The following is a 22,683-nucleotide window of genomic DNA, read 5'->3' as shown; positions in this document are numbered from 1 at the left end:
CTCCAGATTAAAAGATGTAAAGACTTTGGTCAGAATAAAAGAAATTACTATTTCCCTCCTAATAAAGACTGCATCTATGCAAATATGGGTTGGTGTAACTGAGTGAACTAGCAGAGATGCAGCCTATGTTGGTAGCTGAGAGTAAAATTATGGCTTTTGGAGTCAACAGCCTGGTTATGAACCCCAACTCATTATTATTACCTGTGTAAAGTCAGGTAAGTTACTTAAGTGCTCGATATTCCTGTATTCTGGTCTATAATGGGGAGATATGCTGCTGCCTGAATTAAATAATGAGCAGAGAACACTCAGCACAGTGTTAACACATAGAGTGGAATAAATGTTATTTATCAGCACTGAATGTGAACTTATTAATGTGGAACAAAACAGCTAATAATAAAATGTTTTGAGTTTTGATACTACCAATAGATCAAAATTATAAACAATTACATTGATACAAATTAACACATCCATTGATTTTTAATATCTAAAAACATATATATTAAAACAGCCCAGTACCACTCAACTCCCAATTTTAGGTACTCTCATTGGCCTTTACATTAAGCCCAATTACAATCTCCCTTTTAAAAATACCTAGCTTGTTAATAAATCAATCACCTACATTTTAAGTAATTTACCAAACAATATACTTCAAACCCCAGTATCAAGTATATGCAAATTGAAAACATTACTAGAAGATATAAATTTTAAAATACATTCTCGCATATACCACACATACTTTTGTAAAAATATAGATCCCAAAACTAAATCCCAAGGTAACATGCCACATAACACATATAAGGTTGGAGTAGACTCCTTTCAAGCTCTATGAATCTGTATACCCAGCCAAAAAAGGATACTGTATGTGATATTCAAAGAGTATCGTCCAGCTGGTAATGTTGGGTGTAAATCACTTTTCCTTTCTATAAGACGATACAACTTGCGAAAAGTAGGTAATGCTGCAGTACGCATCCAAACAATAAAATCCTCATTTATGAATCCATTATTATCTGGGTCAGAATCCAGCATGTAAACTGGTTTAAGCCAGTTCACAGGCTTTGTTGTACCTTAAAAGGAGTGGGGAAGAGATGAGGAGACAAAATATTACATTGTGAAATTAAAGTGACAGAGAAACAAATAAATTTGGATAATAAATAGGGGTTTATTCAAAAGAAGCTTTGCTGCAATTTTAAAATATTATAGCTGAAATGCTTATAAGACACCACAGAAACTGAATTCACAATTAAAAGTATACATTTCCTTTAGAATTTTAGTACATTAGAACATTTACCTAACTTGGTATGAAGGTGAGGAAAGAAAAATTGTTTTTTTAAAAGCATAAACTTTAAGATTCTGAAGACAGAAAATTTTAAATACTTCATTACAACTCCTAGTTTAATTTTTTAAGGGATATTAGTTATGTTTTACCTTTAAATCGTTCTTCCAGGTTGTCTCCTCCAGGGGGATTTCTGAATTTCACATTTTTATCTGTCCACCAAGCAATACCTTTCTTTTTCAAAGTGATAGGTACAGGATAAGAATCATTGCCAATAAGAAACAATTCTAATGTATCTAAACACAAGAAAAGGAAGACATTACTAAATATCTCTTAAAAACTCATAGCATCTGCTTAACTCTGTGAGAAATAAGGACCTGATATTTGCTTCCAAAAGTGGTTGTGACAGAGTAAGCATATGATTCACATTTGTTCTTTATTCCTATGTGGATTAACTATGGTAACTTTATAATGCTAGATGGACTTCTCTTCCCTTAACAGAGTTCTAATTCACCTACCCATAGGCTAGCTGACATGCACTAAGATCAAATGTTTTAATATTAAGCCAACTATAATTGCAAGGTAAATCTACCTTTCCTTCCTTCCTTCCAATAATGCATCCCTAATTGCTTCTTGCTTATCCATTTATCCATCTGCATTGTCTAATACAACAGCCACTAGGCACACAGGGCTACTGAGTCTTTTGAAATGTGGTTGGTCCAAATGAGTATGTTCTGTAAGTGTACAATACATATCAGATATCAAAGACTTAGTATAAAAAATTAGAATATGAAGTATCTCAACTTTTATACAGCATTACATGCTGAAATAATAGTATCTTGGATATATTGTGTTACATAAAATGTATCACTAAAATTAATTTCACTTGTTTCTTTTCACAGTTTTAAATAGGACTATTAGAAAATTTAAAATTACCAGGCCAGGCGCGGTGGATCACGCCTGTAATCCCAGCATGCTGGGAGGCCAAGGTGGGTCGATCACGAGGTCAGGAGTATAAGACCAGTCTGACCAATGTGGTGAAACCCCATCTCTACTAAAAATACAAAAAATATAGCCAGGTGTGGTAGTGGGCGCCTGTAATCCCAGCTACTGGGGAGGTTGAGGCAAGGGAAATGCTTGAACCCAGGAAGCAGAGGCTGCAGTGAGCAAGATCACGCCACTGCACTCCAGCCTGGGCGACAGAACGAGACTCTGTCTCAGAAAAAGAAAAAGAAAAAAAAAAGAAAGAAAGAAACTGTAAAATTACCTATAAGACTTGTATTTACAGCTCACATTATCTTTCTATCAGATAGTGCTGCTCTAAACGATCAATTATAGCTCCTTTTCAATGACAAAAATAAAGTCAGTGGGAAGGTCAGCCTGACTTATTTTAAGTTATATGAAATATGAAGATTAGCAGAATGTTTCTGCTTCTTTCTGCTCAGAGACAGAAATCCATTCTAAAATGTAAGTATGCTCAAAAGAAAATCACAAAGCATTATAATATCCCATTCAATACTCGATTTAGTCTTAAATGTTGGAGTTTCTCAATTTCATTCATGTTTACTAATCAAATCTGTAATGAAATTATGCAAACTGTCCTAATTATATATGTCTATATTTGTATCTATATCATACCATTGAACATGCTGTTGGCAATAGCTCCACAAGGAGCAATTGGTTTGTCTTCATTTCTTCGATAAGGCTCACATTCCTTACTGGGGTTCTGGTTTTTAGAAGGAAAAGAAAAGAGAAATTATTATTCAGGCCTTTGGGAGAACTATGAGCTATCCCTAAATTACTGATTAAGAATTCAACACCTATATTTTCCTCACTTGTAATGCATAGGTCTGTAATGTAAGTAGGCTATAAATAACACCACACTTAAATATTCAAAATGTATTCTGAACATTACTGTCTTACCTTTTTAACATAACCTTTACTTGCGTATGTTTTGTCATATATGCATATATCAAATAAACATCTTTTTGATTTTATCACAGAAACATTACCACAAAGGGTTTTCTGCCCAAGAAAAATTAAGAAATGGTCTATTGCCAATCCAGTTGTGATACAACAAGAAAATCTTAAACTGGAACTAAAGATGCTAGAAGTTCTAGTTCCTTGGGCAATTCCTTTAATTTAACTGGGCTTCACAAAATAAACATGTCCAACTATACAATCTCAAATTTTGTGATTTGGGGTTAAATCCTATATCTAAGAAAGGAAGGAAGGAGTCTAGTGCAGATTCCTAGAATATATCAACCTTTAAACTGTGCATCCAGGTACAAGAAAAACAAAAATGCTACAAGGCAGAACATTTGCCTGTGGTCCAGATTTGGTTTTGACTTAGTCCCTACTAAGGATCTTAAAGAGGTGTGGCAGTTATGGGATTCAACTAGAAACTGTATCAAGTCTGAGGTTAGGTGTCTGTCTGAGCTGGGACCCTCCCTCCACATTAAGCTATGTCTCAAAACACATAAAACATACCAAGATAATCTCAATTTGAAATTAAGAAGACCCTAATTAGACCTCTTAGGATTATTTCATTACCAGCTAACCTTGACTTGCATCTATATTCTCCATGTCTAGACTGGAAAAAAGCACTTGTGTGAATGGAAAAGATAAGAGAAGGCTAAGGAAGCCTGTGGCAGGTATCTCATAAAGTCTCTTCAATATTTGACTTCTCAGCTATTTGGTCCCTACACCATCTGTATTGATAAAGCTATTAACATTAGGGCAAATATATCTGCTAGCCACTAAATTCTTAAGGAAGTTTTAAAATAAAGGAAAATATTACTTACTACCTATGTGTCAGGTACTAAACTAAGCAATGCTAGGTACTTTGCATTAACTGGCTTACAAAAGCTATTTGACGAGGGTCAGGTGCGGTGGCTCATGCCTCTAATTTCATCACTTTGGGAAGCCAAGGCGGGAGGATCCCTTGAGTCCATGTGTTCAAGATAAGCCTGGGCAACATGGGGAAACCCCATCTCTACAAAAATACAAAAAATTAGCCAGGCATGGTGGCGTGCGCCTTTAGTCCCAACTACTTGAGAGGCTGAGGTGGGTGGTTTGCTTGAGTCCGGGAAGCGAAGGTTGCAGTGGGCAGAGGTCATGCCACTGTACTCCAGTCTGGGTGACAAAGTCAACCCTGTCTCAAAAAAAACAAAAACAAGCTGGGCATAGTGGTTCATGCCTGTAATCTCAGCACTTTGGGAGGCCGAGGTTGGTGGATCACGAGATCAGGAGTTCAAGACCAGCCTGGACAATATGGTGAAACCATATCTCTACTAAAAATACAAAAATTAGCTGGGCGTGGTGGCTCACGCATGTAATCCCAGCTACTTAGGAGGCTGAGGCAGAGAACTGCTTGAACCCGGGAGGCAGGGGTTGCAGCGAGCTGAGATCACACCATTGCATTCCAGCCCGGGCGACAGAGTAGTGAGACTCCATCTCAAAAACAAAAAAAACAAAGCTATTTGATGAGTACCTAATATGTAGCACGTACCATACTAGGTGCTAAAAACAGAAAAATGAAAAGAATACAATCCCTATTTTTAAGCAACTCAAAATGTAACAGAGGAAGCAGACCCTTACAAACCAACTGTCATAAGAAATAAGAGCCAGGATGAAGATGTCTACATTCATTCAGCAAATGTTTATTAAATGCCTTCCATGTGCAAGCACTAGCCAGGCACTTGGTAAACAGTGATTAAAGAAAGTCATGCTCCCTGCCCTCATGAGCTTACAGTATAGCTGAAAAGAAAGATAATAGATAAGCAAATATGTAATTACAAATTACAGTAGGTGTTATAAAGAGGCCATGTGAGTATGTAATGGAAAAAGGATAGGAGGAGCTGCTTTAGAATCTATGGTAATGAAAAGTTTGACTCTGGAGGAGGTATCATTTAAGTTAAGACATAAAAAAAGACCAGGAGCCAGCCATGTAAAGAGAAGACAGAAGAGAGTTTTAAGCAAAGAGAACACCACATGCCACTAAGAAGAACTTATTTCTGTGAAGGTAATGGTGAATGTAGCTGGAGCATGCCAAGAGGGAGGATGATATGTGATGAGATAAGAGGATTACGCATAGCTCAGATCATCCTGAGATTTTACTACAAGTGCTAATATGACCACTAAAAGATTTTAGGTAGTGAAGTGATATTTATACTTTTTAAAAACATCACTACAGCTGCTATGAGAATGGCCTGGAAAAGAGGAGGATTGGATGATGTGAGACACAATTTGTTTATCAAAGCAAAATGTGGTAGTGACTTGGAACAAAAAAATAAATGAAATATGTAAAGAAGCACATTTTTGCATGGAAGGACACTTAGAAAAATAGCAGGCCTTGAGATGAGAAGACCGCCAGGGAAAGAGTAAAAATGGCATTCTAAATAAATGAAATGCTAAATGGCAAGATGAGCAGATGACTTGTGTCACAATGCATGGTTAGGGAGCAGCAAACAAGGCCCAGGGCAGCCAGGCCTTGTTTAATGTATTAAAGATAGTATATAAGATAATGAGGCTGATGCCAGATTGTAAAGGGCCTTACACATAATATCTGGCCCTTTACAGAAAAAGTTGATCAATTCCTGGTCTGGCCTGAAATCTTTGCTTGCAGTTTATAAGAAAAGAATCAGTTTCAGTTTTCTTTACCCTCAGTGAACAGAGCACATATGTAAATAAAATAATTGCAAATCAGCCACCATTTCTGGGGTTTTGGAACATACACAATCTATAATCCCAAAAAAACACATTCAGAAAGGTCTAGAAACTTGGTGTATCTCACAGTACATCATCTTCTCTGGATTTGAGTGCTAAAGATTGGATCCTATGGAATAAACCCCACATAGATTCAAACTATCATAGGCCTAACCAGAACCCTGTGTATACCAAGGAATCTTTAAGTAGACTTGTATTGCTTAAAATCCCACACATCAGGAACTGATGATCAGCAATAAAACCAATCAGGGCAACCTAGAGCAGTTACAGTTTACGTTTAGGAGGCCCCTGCTGCTCACAACATAGTCCTAAATTGTATTCTAAGAGATTCGTCAATTCTAAGAAATCCTACATTGCTCGGGGCCTCTGAATGTGTGTTGCATTGGCAACAGTAACATAAAATACTTAGGGCCGGGCGATGGCTCACCCATGTAATCCCAGCACTTTGGAAGGCCGAGGCGGGCGGATCACCTGAGGTCCAGAGTTTGAGACCAGCCTGGTCAGCATGGTGAAACCCCGTCCCTACTAAAAATACAAAAATTAGCAGGGCTTGGTGGTGTGCACCTGTAATCCCAGATACTCGGGAGGCTGAGGCAGGAGAATCACTTGAACCCAGGAGGTAGAGGTTGCAGTGAGCTGAGGTCAGGCCACCGCACTCCAGTCTGGGCGACAGAGTGAGACTCTGTTTCAAAAAAAAAAATACTTAGGCACTAGCCACTACTACGGAAAACTGAAAAACTGAACCACAGTAAAGAAATTAAGATCTCCTAGTCCATACAGATTTCCAAACCAGTCTGGGCATCAATACATTTGTGCAAATTCCAGGAAAAAATATTTTAACTAAAAATCCTCATGATACAGGCCGGGCACAGTGGCTCATGCCTGTAATCCCAGCACTGTGGGAGGCCGAGGTGGGCGGATCACGAGGTCAGACGTTCAAGACCAGCCTGGCCAACATGTTGAAACCCCATCTCTACTAAAAATACAAAAATTAGTTGGGCGTGGTGATATGCGCCTGTAATTCCAGCTATTCAGGAGGCTGAGGCAGAATTGCTTGAACCTGGGAGGTGGAGGCTGCAGTTAGCCGAGACTGTGCCACTGTACTCCAGCCTGGGCGACAAAGTGAAACTCCATCTCAGGGGGCAAAAAACAATCCTCACTATACAAACTATAAATGACAACACTTTAATTTCATCCTAACAATTCTAACTGAACAGTTATCACATATTCTTATTTTACAGATATCATATTTTCATATTTATCATTTTACTTACAAGCAAAGCACTAGAATCTCCATTTAGTTGACTATCATCTCGAGATTTCACGTAACGACGATGGTTTTGATAGAAATTAGACAGTCCATAATACATAAACACATTGCCCTAGAGAAACAGAGAGGGAAAAATTTTCATATAAAAACTATTCTGTATAAACTTATTTCATGTGTACATAAAAGCTACGTAATTTGGACTTTATTAGGTTACAATTTGTAATAGGTAGTGGGGTAAATTCCACTAGTACTTAGCAATCTAAAATGGCACAACTGTAAATAAGGTTAAAGAAAGTATGTTACAAAAATCCACAAGTAAACTTTAAAACTATCCTTAAAGACATCAAAGAAGTACTATTTATATTAAAAAAGAATCTTCAAGGAATCTATTAGCCTACTCTGAGCTACCTTCAATTTAAAATTTTCTCTAATTCAAACTGGTCTTCACCCAGTTAGCATCAACATTTCACAGGGATAAGGATCAAACTTGTTTCTTTTTTTTAATCCCAGAGACTAGAGACTTGCTATGTTGCCCAGGCTGACCCTTAATTCCTGGGCCCAAGCTATTCTCCCACCTCTGTCCCTAGATGCTGGGAGGTATGCACTACAGGTTTATAGCACCACGTCCAGCTGAAACATTCATTTTTTTTTGTCCAAGTGAATTCTGAACTTGAAATGAGATGTAATAAATTCCTCAAGAGGATACTATATGAGATAATAAACTACAAATTAGTAGGGTCTCTATGATAATAAGCCACTTTATAATAATCAAGAAAAGTACTTTAATATATTTAATAGAGCAAACTTTGAAATAACGTGGGAAAGAAGGGTAACCTATAAACATTACAATTATTTAGAAGATGCTAAGAAGCCATCTTAAATGATTATTTTTAGAAGTAGCCAACATTAAGCTATTTTCTCATTTCTGGATGCTACTTCTTTTTTCTATATTCTTATCCTTAATTAAAAGTAATTCAGTAACATTATAAGCATACTTCATTCAATTTGCTATTTTCATATATACTATCATTTATTTAATGCTTGACTTCAAATGTCAAACCATGCAAATTTTCCCATTCTATATAAAGAAAATGTTTACATGGAAACCTTCTTGTGGAAGAGGGGGAATATCAAAATTACATCACAGAAATTGAGACAATTAATATTCTTTTTTAAAAGGAAGCATTACCTCAAGATTCGGTACAGCAAATTCAATTTGCAAACTGAAAGAGAGATTCTTTGAACACTGAGACAAAATAACCTACTTGAAGTTCCCTGAAAAGAGTTTAGTCCAATTCAAAGTTTGAGCTTGTGAAGAAACACAGAATCCACAAGAGAATGAATTTGAGGTTGACTGCCTTTGCAAAAAACAAGTTCTGAAGTGTTTTCTGAATGGGAGAGAAAAATATTGGAGCTTCTATATCACTACTAGTCTCTCATTTCTTCAATTGTGCCTGTTCTAACAAAAGCAGAACTTATTGCATCTTTATTGCCTGCCCATCACATTGAAAAATCATGAACTTGTAAAGATGTTTTAAATGTATATTTTGTTTCTGCTGAAACAAAGTTAAATAATTACATTTCTCTTCTACAAAATTTGTTTTCATGTTTTATTCAAAGACAGCATTATCCTGTCCTTTATCTCAGTGCAAGAACATCTATAACCACTAGATGGCAACTAACTATTACGGACTATTAAAGTCATCACTACCTTTAGAAAATCTTAAGTGCAGAAAATCTAAAAAGTTGGCATGTATTAATGCAGTTTTGCTCCCTTAAGAATAATTATTTTAAGCTCAATTTTCAGGCACAGGATAATACAAAGTGGTCTTTACATGCCTATTCTAAATCTTTATGTCCGTTAGCATGTGCTCAGAATGGCAGTGTAAATGCAAACAGATGGATTTCTAACTACTTATAAAAACATAAATGATCAGTAAGGTTTTAATAAGTGTTTGCATTTTTACAATGCTTCATATATCTTAAAAATAATTCAATTAAGTGATGGGAGAATTATTATTTTCTAAAGTAAAGCTTGCTTTAGTATTGTAAGTACACAAAATAATTTGAGCAATAATTTTTAAAATACAAGTATATATACCTTGATAAAAAATTGATTTGTACAGTCATAAAATTATCTAGTGAAAGGATAAAATACAATGTCTTAAATTTTTTCTACAAAGAACTAAAATAAACCATTCAAATAAATGTATTTAATTACCAGACAGCAAAATCCAACAGCCAAACACATAAAATGATCTTCCTCAAAAGCCTATAAATTCCAGTAAATTAAAGTGACTCCTCTATAAAAGGAAAATACCTAGTAAAAGACATTTAGTACAACATCAGTATTTTTTAAAGCATGGCTTTTCTAGCACATTACTTGGAAACACAGACCTCAAATGACTTTTCCAGTGTGAAGTTAATGGTACAAATGCAAGGTGTCACATCCGGAGATAAACATTTATTGCAGGGACTGGAAGGCTCTGTTCCGGTATAATCAATCTGCAAGAGAAAAATAAGCACTTCCTTAGAGAAAGTGGATACCTAAAACACTCTGAAATAACTTGCTATTAAAAGGAAAATTAAGTCCAATGAAATGACCTAGAGCCCACACAAAAACTGTTTTTAAGGTCATCTGTTTGACAGTGTGAAGTAGTAAAAACTGGAAAGGGTCGTCTGTCGTTCTACTGGCTGATCTTTCCAAGTCAAGTCCTCTCTTCTTTTTATCAAAGAAATATATTTATGCATAAAATCATATATATAAAATTCAAAACTGCATGATAAAGATTTACATAGCTAAAACATCTAACTATTAAAATACTAGATTAATAGAGATCCTCTTAAATCTTTCAATCTTAAATACTTTTCAGTCACCTCAGCTTTCCATGATATACTTTTGAAAAAAATTAGGTTATCAAGAGCTACTGTTTTTTCTTTTTTCTTTTTTTTTTTTTTTGAGACGGAGTCTCGCTCTGTGCCCAGGCTGGAGTGCAGTGGCCGGATCTCAGCTCACTGCAAGCTCCGCCTCCCGGGTTTACGCCATTCTCCTGCCTCAGCCTCCTGAGTAGCTGGGACTACAGGCGCCCGCCACCTCGCCCGGCTAGTTTTTTGTGTATTTTTTAGTAGAGACGGGGTTTCACCGGGTTAGCCAGGATGGTCTCGATCTCCTGACCTTGTGATCCGCCCATCTCGGCCTCCCAAAGTGCTGGGATTACAGGCTTGAGCCACCGCGCCCGGCCAGAGCTACTGGTTTTCAAACACCTGGTGCTGAATTTGTCTTTGTTTTGGGTTCCTGACAAGGAGCTTTATGCTTGGAATTTCCCAGGTGATAAAAGTATCTTTGTTATTCATAAGCCCCTTGATTCACACCAGGGTTTATGTTAACAAGATGGCTCAGGATAGCAGCTAATCACCAGAAAGACTAACTGTGTGATTAGGGGCCTTTGGACCAGTCCAACCTCTTAGGAGGAAAGTGGAGCTAAAAATTTAGTTCAATCAATTAGTGTTCAATCAATCAAGTCTTCATCATGAAGTCCCAATAGAAACTCTAGACACTGAAGTGAAGAATAGCTTTCTGGTTGGTGAATCCACTAATGTGCTGGGAGGGAACTGTGCTCTAAGTATACAAGGAGAGGGCATAAAAGCTCTGCATTCAGGACTCTTCGAGATCTTGCTATATGTGTCTTCTAGGACCCCCTCTGAATATATAGACAGTTGGTCAGAAATATGGGTGACCTGGAGATTCCTGAACTTGCAAATGGCATCTGAATTCAGGGAAATCTTATGGCGAGGTAGTGAGAAGGGTCTTGGGAACCCCCTGGATTTCGAGCCAGTTGACAAGTATAAGTGGCCTGGGAACTTGACTTGCAGCTGGTGTCTGAAGCGGGGGCAGTCCTGTTGGGGACCATGCTCTTGAAACTTGTGGAGTCTGACACTAATTCAGGGTGGTTAGTTCCAGAATTGAACTGCAGTATACTGGTTGATGTCAGAAGATCTGGCCTGATAGCTAAATTGAAAGCTTTTTTTTTCCTCCCATAAAAATAGACTATTTTTTATAGTTTAAGGTTCACAGCAAAACTGAACAAAGTACAGAGTTCCCATATACCCTCTGCCTCTGACACACACACAACTTCACCCACTATCAACATCTCACATCACAGTGGTACATTCGCTACAATCGACGAACCTACATTGACACATTACCATCACCCAAAGCCCACAGTTCACATTAGGGTTCACACTTGGTGTATATTCTATGGGTTTTGACAAACGTATAATGTGTATCCACCATTATGTTATCATATGGAATAGTCTCTCTGCCCTAAAAAACCTCTGTACTCTATTTATCCTTCTCTCTCTGCTAACCCCTGGAAAGGACTCATCTTTTTACTGTCTCCATAGTTTTGTATTTTCCAGAATATGAAATCATACCTTATGTACCCTTTTCAGATTGGTTTCTTTCACTTATACTCATTTAAGATTTTATATGTCTTTTTATGGGTTCATAGTTCATTTAGTTTTAGCAATAAATAATATCCACTGTCTGGATGTGCCACAGTTTATTGATTTGTTCACCTACTGAAGGACATCTTGGTTGCTTTCAAGTTATTGAAATTATGAATAAAGCTGTTAAACATCCATGTGCAGGTTTTTGTGTGGGCATAAGTTTTCAACCCACTTGGGTAAATACAAGGTATGCAATTGCTGGGTCATACAGTAAGAGTATGCTTACTTTTTTTTTTTTTTTTTTTTTGAGACAGAGTCTCTCTCTGTCGCCAGGCAGAGTGCAGTGGCGCAATCTCGGCTCACTGCAACCTCTGCCTCCTGGGTTCAAGCGATTCTCCTGCCTCAGTCTCCCGAGTAGCCAAACTACAGAAGTGCACCACCATGCCCAGCTAATTTTTGTATTTTTAGTAGAGGCGGGGTTTCACCATGTTGGCTAGGATGGTGTCTATCTCTTGACCTCATGATCCGCCCACCTTGGCCTCCCAAAGTGCTGGGATTACAGGCATGAGCCACTGCGCCCAGCCAAGTATGTTTACTTTTATAAGAAACTGCCAAACTGACTTCCAAAGGAGCTGTACCATTTTGCATTCCATCATAATTCCTGTTGCTCCACATTCTCCCTTAGCATTTGGAGGTGTCGGTTTTGGATTTTCACCATCCTACTAGGTATGTGGTAATATGTCATTGTTGTTGCAATTTGTAATTCCCTACTGACATATGATGTTGAGCATTTTTATATGCTCACTTGCCACCTGAATGTTATGAACTTAATGTTTGTGTCCCTCTAAATGTCCTACGTTGAAGCTCTAACCCCCAGTATGATGGTATCTGGAGAAGGGACCTTTGGGAGGTAATCAGATTTAGGTGAGGTCATGAGGGTGGAGCTCCCATGATGGGATTAGTGTTCTTATAAGACAGGGAAAAAAGACCACAGCTCTCTCAATCTCTATTATCTGAGGACAAAGAAAGAAGGCAGCCATCTACAACCCTGTAAAGAGACCTCACTAGGAGCTGAATCTACCAGTACCTTGACCTTGGACTTCCCAGCCTCCAGACCTACAAGACATAAAGGTTGGCTGTTTAACCCACCCATTGGAAGGTATCACCCAGCTGATTAAGACACTGTAGTCCTCTTTGGTAAGATGTAACCTTTAGTTGCATTTAAAAAATCATATATTTGCTTAACAAAAACTTGGTTTTGTCAAATTCCAGTATAACCTCCTATAGAAAAGGTTTCCATCAAAGCTTGTCTACTGATGAAATTGTTTAGAGAAAATTTTCTTTCACTGAAAACTCTTAAGAGCTAGTCACATAACTAAAACAAACTAAAAACACAGGTCTCCTAAATGAAGAGAGGCAAAGCCTATGTAATCTTTCACTAGACTGTTGGGCTACAACTTTGCATCTGGGGCCTTTTCATGCACAATATTCCATTTAAATACCAAGTTTTATGATGTTAGAGAGAGGAAAGAAAAGACCATTCAGAAAAACGAACTATATTTTAAAATCTCTGTACATTTTCTCCCTCTTTAAGACTAATCTAAGCATTAAAAAAAAAAGTTGCCAGCTGGACTTACTCCCATATTATACGCTTTTGAACAGAACCCTCTCAAATCACTCTCTTTAGAATTAGTTTCTAGGGGCAAAATCTGCAAGATAAATCATATTCTTTATTTAACTGAACAAAAATAATCTGATGGAATTTGAAATCTAATAAATTATGCAACAGTATAAAATATAACAATATAACATTTTATTGGAACCAAGAGTAATTACTGAATATTAAATTATACATGAACAAAATAAAAGATAGCTATAACATTTTCATCACAATCTGATTACAATTTTGTAAATGTATCTACAAGTACATGTCTTGCCTCGCGCCGTGACTCACACCTGTAATCCCAGCACTTTGAGAGGCCAAGGCGGGCAGATCTTGAGGTCAGGAGACCGAGACCATCCTGGCGAACATGGTGAAACCCTGTCTTTACTAAAAATACAAAAAAAAAATTAGCCGAGCATGGTGGCGGGTGCCTGTAGTCCCACCTACTCGGGAGGCTGAGGCAGGAGAATGGCGTGAACCCAGGAGGCGGAGTTTGCAGTGAGCCGAGATCACACCACTGCACTCCAGTCTGGCGACAGAGCAAGACTTCGTCTCAAAAAAAAAATTACATGTCTTTTGATGCCATGAAAATCTGATATGATTGTTTAAAAAAATCATTATCATTAATATATTAAGCCTATGTGTAAGGCATGACATTAGGTACAAGATACATACAAAAGCAATCATACATTATACAGTTTACACAGCCTTTTCCTTCTCACACATATTTCATCTGACCCTCACCAAAATCCTATAGTGTTATCTCCATTTTATATAAAAAGAACACATTCAGAAACTTGTCCAAGGTCACATAAGTAGTAATAGCTAGTGCTAAGCTGGAACCAAGGATTTCTGACTCCAAGCCTCATGTTCCTTCTACTAAACTGTTTTTCCCCCAAAAATAATCAGTCCCCTTTACCCTCTAGCAGACTACTTTATCAAAGATAACATACAAATACCAAGAAAACTATCATAAAATGCTAAGTGCCAAAGTGGATGGCATAGAGAAATAACAAATAGATGGACCAGTACTTCTTTCTTACTGAGAATCAGCAAAGATTTGCACAGAGCCATAAAAGAAAGACGGAAAAGAGAGAAAGAGGTGGCATATGGAGAAGACAGTGGTGGAAAGTGTTTGGATGAACGGAGGCAAGATGGTGCACTTCCCGGTTCTTCTTCACCACCAACTCTTCCCGCACGCGCGAAAATGCAGCCGGCGCCCAGGGAGGGTGCAGACCAACTGGGCATGCGCCAGGTGACGTCAATCCGAAGAGACCAAGATTTACCTGGTCGCACCTGCGGAACGCCCCTGACACGCCCATGCCCCACCTATTGCCCTCCCACTCCTAGAAAAGCCGCTCTCCGCCATTGAGCCAGGCGGCCTTCTCACAGCCCGGCGGCCCTCTCACAGCCCCAGTCCTGTCGGGATGTCCGGACTGTGGGAAGTCCGTCCGAGAGCCCCACGGGGGGACTCTGCCGGCCTCCTTCGCCGGAGGCCGACAGACTTCTCCCGCACACCTTAGGTTACCAAAATAAATGTGCAGTTTTCCTGTTACACTTGCCTACCCGCTGGTTCTTTTGCGCCCGCTCGGCTGGTCTTAGAAAAACAAGACAGAAAGCACAAGGTATATTTAAGGACAATAGCATAAACATTTTGGATTTATAGCGTTTTCATGTTGGAAGGAAATGAGGCAGCTAAGAATGTAAACTGGACCCAAAACTATATACTGTATTTCACTGACTACTGCTTATTGAATGTATACTAAGTGCCAAGCATTTTAAGTACTTAATACACATGCAGAAAGCAGAAAAGTTCATCTTCAAAGCTTGTCTTGGTTTAAAAACAAAATAATAGACACTAAAAATAATAGCTTCTTATGCTAAAGCCTCCTATCAACTATTAGTTCTTACACTTTAGCCCAGTTAGTTGCTTTGGCTTACTCAGGCATGATTGGACAGGCCCAGGCAAGTCCTAGCTCATAGCTTATGCCCCTTCCTTATTTGGAAATGTTATTGCTTCCTTAAACCTTTCATAAGCAACTTCCTCTCCTTCTTTGTTCTCCCTTGTGCTTACCTACTTAGGAAAGTTTTAGGTTATTAGCAAATCAGGTATCAGTTTAAGACTATGAGGTCCAGCTCCAGTCAATGGATGCAGGACACAGCAGTAAGGACGACCCAATTGTGTAAGGGATAAATGTGTTGCTTTTCCCTTGTTCAAGTGTGCTCTCGCCATTGTTCCATCTGTCAGTAGCACCCTTTCTGCAGAAAGTAAAGACTGAATTGCTGAGAGCTCCTCTGTCGCTGTGCTGACTTCTATTCACGGCACCGATTATCTATTTCTAACACACATCATCTCATTTTAAAAATACAATTACCCTGGCAATCGTTGGAATTGTTTCCAAGTTTTGTGGAATTGTCCACTGTGAGTTTTGGAAGGATGCAGGGCTCTACCTCCCACTTCAGAAACCAAAGGCAGAGATGGGTTCTTCCTCTCCATAAACCCATGGTAGCCAGGGTAAAGGTACAAGAGCTAGACTCAGCAATCAGATACTCCCACATAAACCAGTGAATCCTGGGAAACAAAGAGTGGGTGTGATTAAATGAGCAGTCACAGCAGTAGTCGAGCAAGAAAAATTCAACAGCAGCTGTGGCATCTGGATCAGACTGTATACTTTCAAAACTCCCTTACTTCCCACTTGTCTCCAAATCTGAATCTCTATATGTCCCATCCATTTTGTGTGAGAGTTACCCAATCCTCCTTTAATACTTGTTTTCCTGTCTAAGCTAGCCAGAGCTGGTTACTGCTGCTGACAATAAAGCCTCAGAAAGCTAAGTAACCCTGCATGTTAAAATGTCCGGCAGGAAATAAGGAACTGAAGAGTTTTGAGGAGAATAACATAATCAAATATTTGCATATAAACAGATAGGAAGTGGGACCTTAATTTCTTTCTGACTGCCCATGATGATGTAATCATTCATTCACCTAACATTTATGAGTACCTCTATTGTCCCAGCAATGATGATTCAGCCTAGCACCTCACCTCCTGGAGTTCAGTATCTAACACAGAAAACAATACTAAAATAGAATACATATTTTGATTTTTAAAAAAATACAGTTGCTATGGAAATACAACCTAGTCTAGTAGTCAGCAAATTTCTCCAGGAGAGCTGCTGAGCAGATGTTTTCTACAGGGAGACAGTACAAAGAGAGACTACATCCCTGACTGGGTGCTTGGAACATGATAGAGTTTCGATATTTGTCTCTCTTTGTTGCAGCATTTGCCAATTAACCCGTTTGTTAAATTTTCAGCACTCCCTGGATTACTCTTCAATAGACAAATTTGTTTTGCCTTTAGATATGGATGGATATCATAGTTATAGAAGTTTGATTTATAGTATATAATATTTTCCTTGGGTAATTTCGAGAACTCCTTCAGACCCGTAATACTATTTAGATGACCAAAAATCTCTCAACAAACTGTGTTAAGATGTCTTGATGGTACTGAGTTTCCATCACTCATTCAAAGCTGAGTCCCTACTAGGTGCTAGGCACTGTCTACAGGATGAGAATACAAAATGGAAAAATACATTGTTCATGCTACAAAAGAATTTACAAATGGGACAGAAAGTCACACTTACGAATAATTACAGGATAACATAATTTTAAGGCAGGCTGTAAGCTAGTACTTCTGGAAACTGAGAGAAGCATATATACCAGGTGGAGAAAGGAGAATCAAGGAAGACTTTCCATGTTAATAGGAACTACATTTGAAAATGTGATAGAATAAGAAAAGGAAGGTCATTTCAGATAAACTATTAGCATGCCACATTCCAGAAACTATAGTAGTTTGCCATGACTAGAGCATAAAGTAGGGGAGTGGTAGGAGATGAGGCTAGAAAAAAAGAAAGTAGCCTATCGTGAAGAAAATTATACTCTATGTAAAGGGGTTTGAACAGTATCCTGAATGCTAGACAGAAACAGCCATAGGAGATATTTTAAATAAATAAAAGGAAACATTAAGACTAGTCTCTTAAAAAGAATCACTGTGGCAGCAATGTGCAGAGAGATTAAAGAGAATGCCAGCCAGAATGCCACTGCAATAATCCAGGTGAGAAATGTTGAGAACTTAAACTAATAAAGTGGCAGCAGGAACAGAAAAGAGAGATTTCACAAAAGAAAGAGAAGGTAGAATCTACAGCACTTAGTGCCTAGAGATGGGATGAGGGCAAATACACTTAGGTTGATTTCCAGGGTTCCTGGCATGAAAAACCCTGTGGATGGTGATGCCACTCTCTGTAAGGTTCACCACTGCTTTTCACGTCACTAAATCAAAAGTCAGTTCTCAGTCCTGCTCTTCTGTGAACCATGAGCAACAACATTTGGCATGTTGTTCACATGCTCTTCCTTTGATTCCAGGATACCAGTTTCCATGTTTTTGTCCTACCTCACTGGCTGCTCCTTTTCAGTCTCCTTTGCTAGTTCCTCCTTATCTCCCCAACCTCTAAACACTAGAGTGACTCAGGGATCTTCTCATTTTTCTTTGACCTATAAATCACTCTTACGATTTCATCCTATCTTAGGCCTTTATATTTACACATCATCTATGCTAACTAGGCCTTTATATATCATCTATGCTGATTAGCCCTCAAAATGTGTAACTCTAGTCTCAACCTTCCCCTTGAACTCTAAATTCATATATTTGTTTGCCTACTCATTATTCCCAACTTGGATGTCTAATGGCATCTCATCCTAACAAGTCAAATATTGAACTGTTTATTCTACTTCCCCCACCACATCCTCTTACTTGTATACATAAAACCTCGTTTTCCTGCAGTCTAGTGACAACTCCATCCCTCCAGTTACAAACCAAAATATCTTGGTCATCTTTGATTCTTTACTTTCTCTTACACCCCATATATCAATTGCATAAGAAAATTTTACTAGCTCTACTTTTATAAATATATTCTAAATCTAACTGTTTTTCACTGCAACCATTCTACTGTGACCACCATCATCTCCTGCTTGAATTACTTCCAACAGCCTCTTAACTGGTTTTCCTGTGTAATATTGTGATTTACAGTAAGAAATACATATTTAATCTTTGCTCCCAGTTTCCTGGTACAGAGCTCCTAAAAAAAACTCTTACAGTCTCTGAGTGATAACAGTGTCTTTCATATGCTAATGAGACAGTTGGTGGTTGGGGCCCCATAAATAGCTTCAGGATGGAAGCTGGTCACTAGAAAGACCAAGGCATGAATAGAACCTGTAGGAAGGAGAAAGCGACTGAAGGTTGAGTCCCTGGGGGCAGAGTGACTGAAGACTGAGTTGATCACCAATGGTCAATGATTGAATCAATCATGCATACATAATAAAGCCATCATGAAAACTCAAAAAGACGGGGTTCAGAGAGCTTCCAGATAGCTGAACACATGGAGGTGCCTGAAGTGTGGCACACAAGTGAGCACACGGAAGCTCTGAACCCCTTCTCCAAACATCTCCTTTTTACATCTCTTCCACCTGGTTTTTACTCTGTATCCTGTGTAATATCCTTTATAATAAATGGGTAAACGTAAGTAAAGTGTTTACCTGAGTTTTATGAGCCGCTCTAGCAAATAAAGCAAACTCAAGGAGCGGGTCATGGGAACACCAGTTTATAGCAATTTGTCCAGAAGTACAGGTTGCAGCCTGGGACTTGCAACTGGCATCTGAAGTGAAGGGCAGTCTTGTGGGACAGAGCCCTTACCCTGTGGGATCTGATACTATCTCCTAGTAGATAGTGCCAGAATTTAATGAAATTATAGGACACCCAGTTAGTGTGTGTCAGGCCTCTGAGCCCAAGCCAAGCCATCGCATCCCCTGTGACTTGCACATATACGCCCAGATGGTCCGAAGTAACTGAAGAATCAGAAAAAAGTGAAGATGCCCTGCCCCGCCTTAATTGATGACATTCCACCACAAAAGAAGTGAAAATGGCCGGTCCTTGCCTTAAGCGAGGACATTACCTTGTGAAATTCCTTTTCCTGGCTCATCCTGGCTCAAAATGCTCCCCCACTGAGCACCTTGTGACTCCCACTCCTGCCCGCCAGAGAACAACCCCTTTGACTGGAATTTTCCTTTACCTACCCAAATCCTATAAAACAGCCCCACCCTTATCTCCCTTCGCTGATTCTCTTTTCGGACTCAGCCCGCCTGCACCCAGGTGATTAAAAAGCTTTACTGCTCACACAAAGCTTGTTTGGTGGTCTCTTCACATGGACGCGCATGACAGTGTGTGGTAGAGAATCTGGTGTCAGAACTGGATGATGTGTAGGGAAAAATCTCCACACACACAGTGTCAGATGTGTTGAGTGGTGTGTGAGACTAGGAAATATGCTTTGGTTTTTTCCTATCAGAAATACCCTACTTTACTCTTATTCGCCAGGCAATATTCTCCACATCAAGGCCAGAGTGACTCTTTTTAACCATAAGTGAAATAATATCACCTATCTGTGCAAAACTTTTCAATGGCTTCCCACTAAACTGAGAAGAAAAAGTTCTTATAATGGTTCATGTGATATTCCCCCCAATACTTCCCAATACCCTCATCTTCTACTATCCTCCCCCCTCTACTTCAGCCATACTGGCCTCTTTGTCGCTCCTCAAACACCTAACTAAGCACATTCCTCAGGACCTATGCTCTTACTATTTCTTCTGCTTGGAACATTCTTCCCTCACATATCAACATGGTTCACTCTCTTCCCTCTTTTGGTTCTTTATTCAAATGTCATTTTACTGAAGTCTCCCCTGGTTTCCCTATTTAAAATTATAAACCATCAACCCTTCCTTCATTTTTCTTCATAGGACTTTTTACCATTTAACATACTTCAAATGCAGCAAATTAAGGAATTGAAGGGAGATGGGAATGGACATTATCAATAAGCACGGACCCTTCTTTTTAAACAGATCGTGTGGAAAGAGAATACAGGAAACTAAACAAGAGGTCAGATGGCTAAAGTATGAATCCCACCTGTGTGACTAAACAGAAGACTTAATCTCAGATTCAATGTCCTCATCCAAAAAAAAAAAAACAAAACAAAATGGAGAGAATAATGTTACCCTTGCTAAGTGTCACTATATCAACCAACATGATGTATGTAAAACTCTTAGCAGAGTAAACGCTCAAAAAAATGTTAGTCATTAATAATACTTTATTATGAAATACAATTAAGCCAGACACAATGTCTTGAGCCTGTAATCCCAGCTACCCAGGAAGCCGAGGCAAGAAGATCACTTGAGTACAGGAGTCTGAGGCTACAGTGAGCTATGAATATGCCACTGCACTCCAGCCTGGGCAAAAGCAAGACTTCATCTCTATTTTTTTAAAAGAAAGCTGGGTGCAATGGCTAACAATGCCTGTAATCCCAGAACTCTGGGAGGACATGCCAAGAGGACTGCTTGAGGCCAGGAGGTCAAGACCAGCCTGGGCAACCAAGCGAGACCCCCATCTCTATTAAAAATTTAAAAATTGGCCAGTCCTGGTGGCATGAGCCTCTAGTCCTAGTTACTCAAGAGGCTGAGGTGGAAGGGCTGCTTGAGCCTAGGAGTTTGAGGCTGCAGTGCGCTATGACTGTACCACTGCAATGCAGCTTGGGCAACACAGAAAGACTTTGTCTTTAAAAAAGAAAAATAAAATAAAAATAAAAAATAAAAAAATAAGATAGGATATTTTTGTTTTTTAAGGAGAAACCAAAACACATTTGTATGCTGAACAGAGATGGAAAAAAGAGGTTGAAGAAAACAAAAGGAAGATGATGATATTCAATATTCCTGTAACTTTTTTTTAAGTATCAGCAAAGCCACATACCTAACTCACTTTTCACATAAAAAAACACATTAATGCCTTTTACTATGAAATCAGGTTTGATTCAATATTATTATAATCAATATAAAAATGCAAACATTAATTCCAGCATCTAAACTACTACTCTCACATCTGTATGAGCTCGAGCTCTCATCCTGATGACATACCATTTCACCACCAGATAAATCTCCCTCTAACCCTGTGTTGCAGAGACTGCTAACTGCAACCCCTCACCCCAATTTCTATGCTATCCTTCTTCCACACTACAAAACTCTCACTTACTGAGAACCTTGTTATCCGAATGAAAACATTTTCCAGCCTCCCTCGCAGCTTGTGTGGCCTTATTACTAAGTGGAGGTGGTACATGGCAGTTTTCAAGAACCTTCTTTAAAAGGCCTTTATCCCTTTGTTCACCCTTCTTCCATACTGCTTCCGTGAAAAGGCAATTAGAACCCTAGCCTCTATGCCAAACTGTGAACATGAGAGCCAATTCCTAAGAATGTCTGGGTAGTAAATGATTCGATCAAGTGAAGACTCAGTAAAACAGAACCAACACGGCTGCCTCATACTATGTTCCTAAGGCATTTTACATGAGAATGAAAATCATAATTACTCATTGCTGAACCCACTCCTAACTGATAGTGTAGCAATCATGTCACTTCCCCGGTTTAATATATTCGTTATCAAATACTCAAGACTATCCACAATCTAGCACCAGCTAATTTGCCCTTACTCCTATTTTATCTATACAGTTTTTGATTTCCTGCCACTAGATCGTTGTTCATATTAATCACCTTTTTTGGAATGCATCTGAACCTCCCCTAAAGAAGTGCTATTTATCAAGTACTAGCTCAAAGCCCACTTCCCACACAGCTCTCCATGATCATTAGAAATAGATGTGACTGCATCCTCCTTTGAACTACCAAAGGATATTCTGACTGTGCCATTCACCTAGCAACACGTAGTTTTCTTGTTATTGTGTCTCATCTTCCCCAAAAGATGCCAAGCTCCTTAAGAAGGCCCTCTCCTCCAAAAAGATGGCAGTGGGGGAGGGAAGTCCTGTTCCCAAACTCTCCCTATCTCCTACTATTCCCAGACATGCACTTTGAAGAAAATGTCCAATGTTGATTAAAATCCTTTGTAAATTTCACTCAGCTTATGAGTTTTCACCATCAAATAAAACCACAACACCCTTTATCAGCTAAAATTCAAGGGTAGCCAGACATAATGTCCAAACCCTAACAAAATCTTCTGGGCCTAACAATCCTTTCTTTTTTGAATAAAGTTGTTACCATGGGTTGTTAACTTTATTCAAAAAATAAAGTTCACACTAAAGCACATAGTTCCTATCTTTAGAAACAAAAGAGGCTACCAAGTGGAAGAGGAGCTACAGTTCCCTCATTTTGAAAAATGAATGCTTACTAACATCAAGAGCATACAAGGCACAGTGCAAAATACA

The 22,683-nt window shown here is 38.7% G+C and overlaps 1 protein-coding gene across 1 annotated transcript in view; it reads right to left on the bottom strand.

The window, feature by feature from the left end:
- Positions 1-22,683, bottom strand: part of TMEM30A (transmembrane protein 30A) — a 33,224-nt gene that overhangs the window by 5,125 nt on the left and 5,416 nt on the right. The window contains exons 2-6 of the mRNA XM_023219260.3: positions 9,669-9,776; positions 7,276-7,383; positions 2,912-2,999; positions 1,426-1,569; positions 858-1,064 (exon numbers count right to left, since the gene is read on the bottom strand). Coding sequence (XP_023075028.1) covers positions 858-1,064; positions 1,426-1,569; positions 2,912-2,999; positions 7,276-7,383; positions 9,669-9,776 — 655 coding nt within the window. The remainder of the gene's footprint in view (positions 1-857; positions 1,065-1,425; positions 1,570-2,911; positions 3,000-7,275; positions 7,384-9,668; positions 9,777-22,683) is intronic.

The sequence above is a fragment of the Piliocolobus tephrosceles genome, chromosome 5 (genome assembly GCF_002776525.5).
Source record: "Piliocolobus tephrosceles isolate RC106 chromosome 5, ASM277652v3, whole genome shotgun sequence".
NCBI classification, from domain to species: domain Eukaryota; kingdom Metazoa; phylum Chordata; class Mammalia; order Primates; family Cercopithecidae; genus Piliocolobus; species Piliocolobus tephrosceles.
The sequence above is the reverse complement of the archived record's forward strand: the minus strand, read 5'-3'. Positions and strand labels throughout refer to the sequence as shown.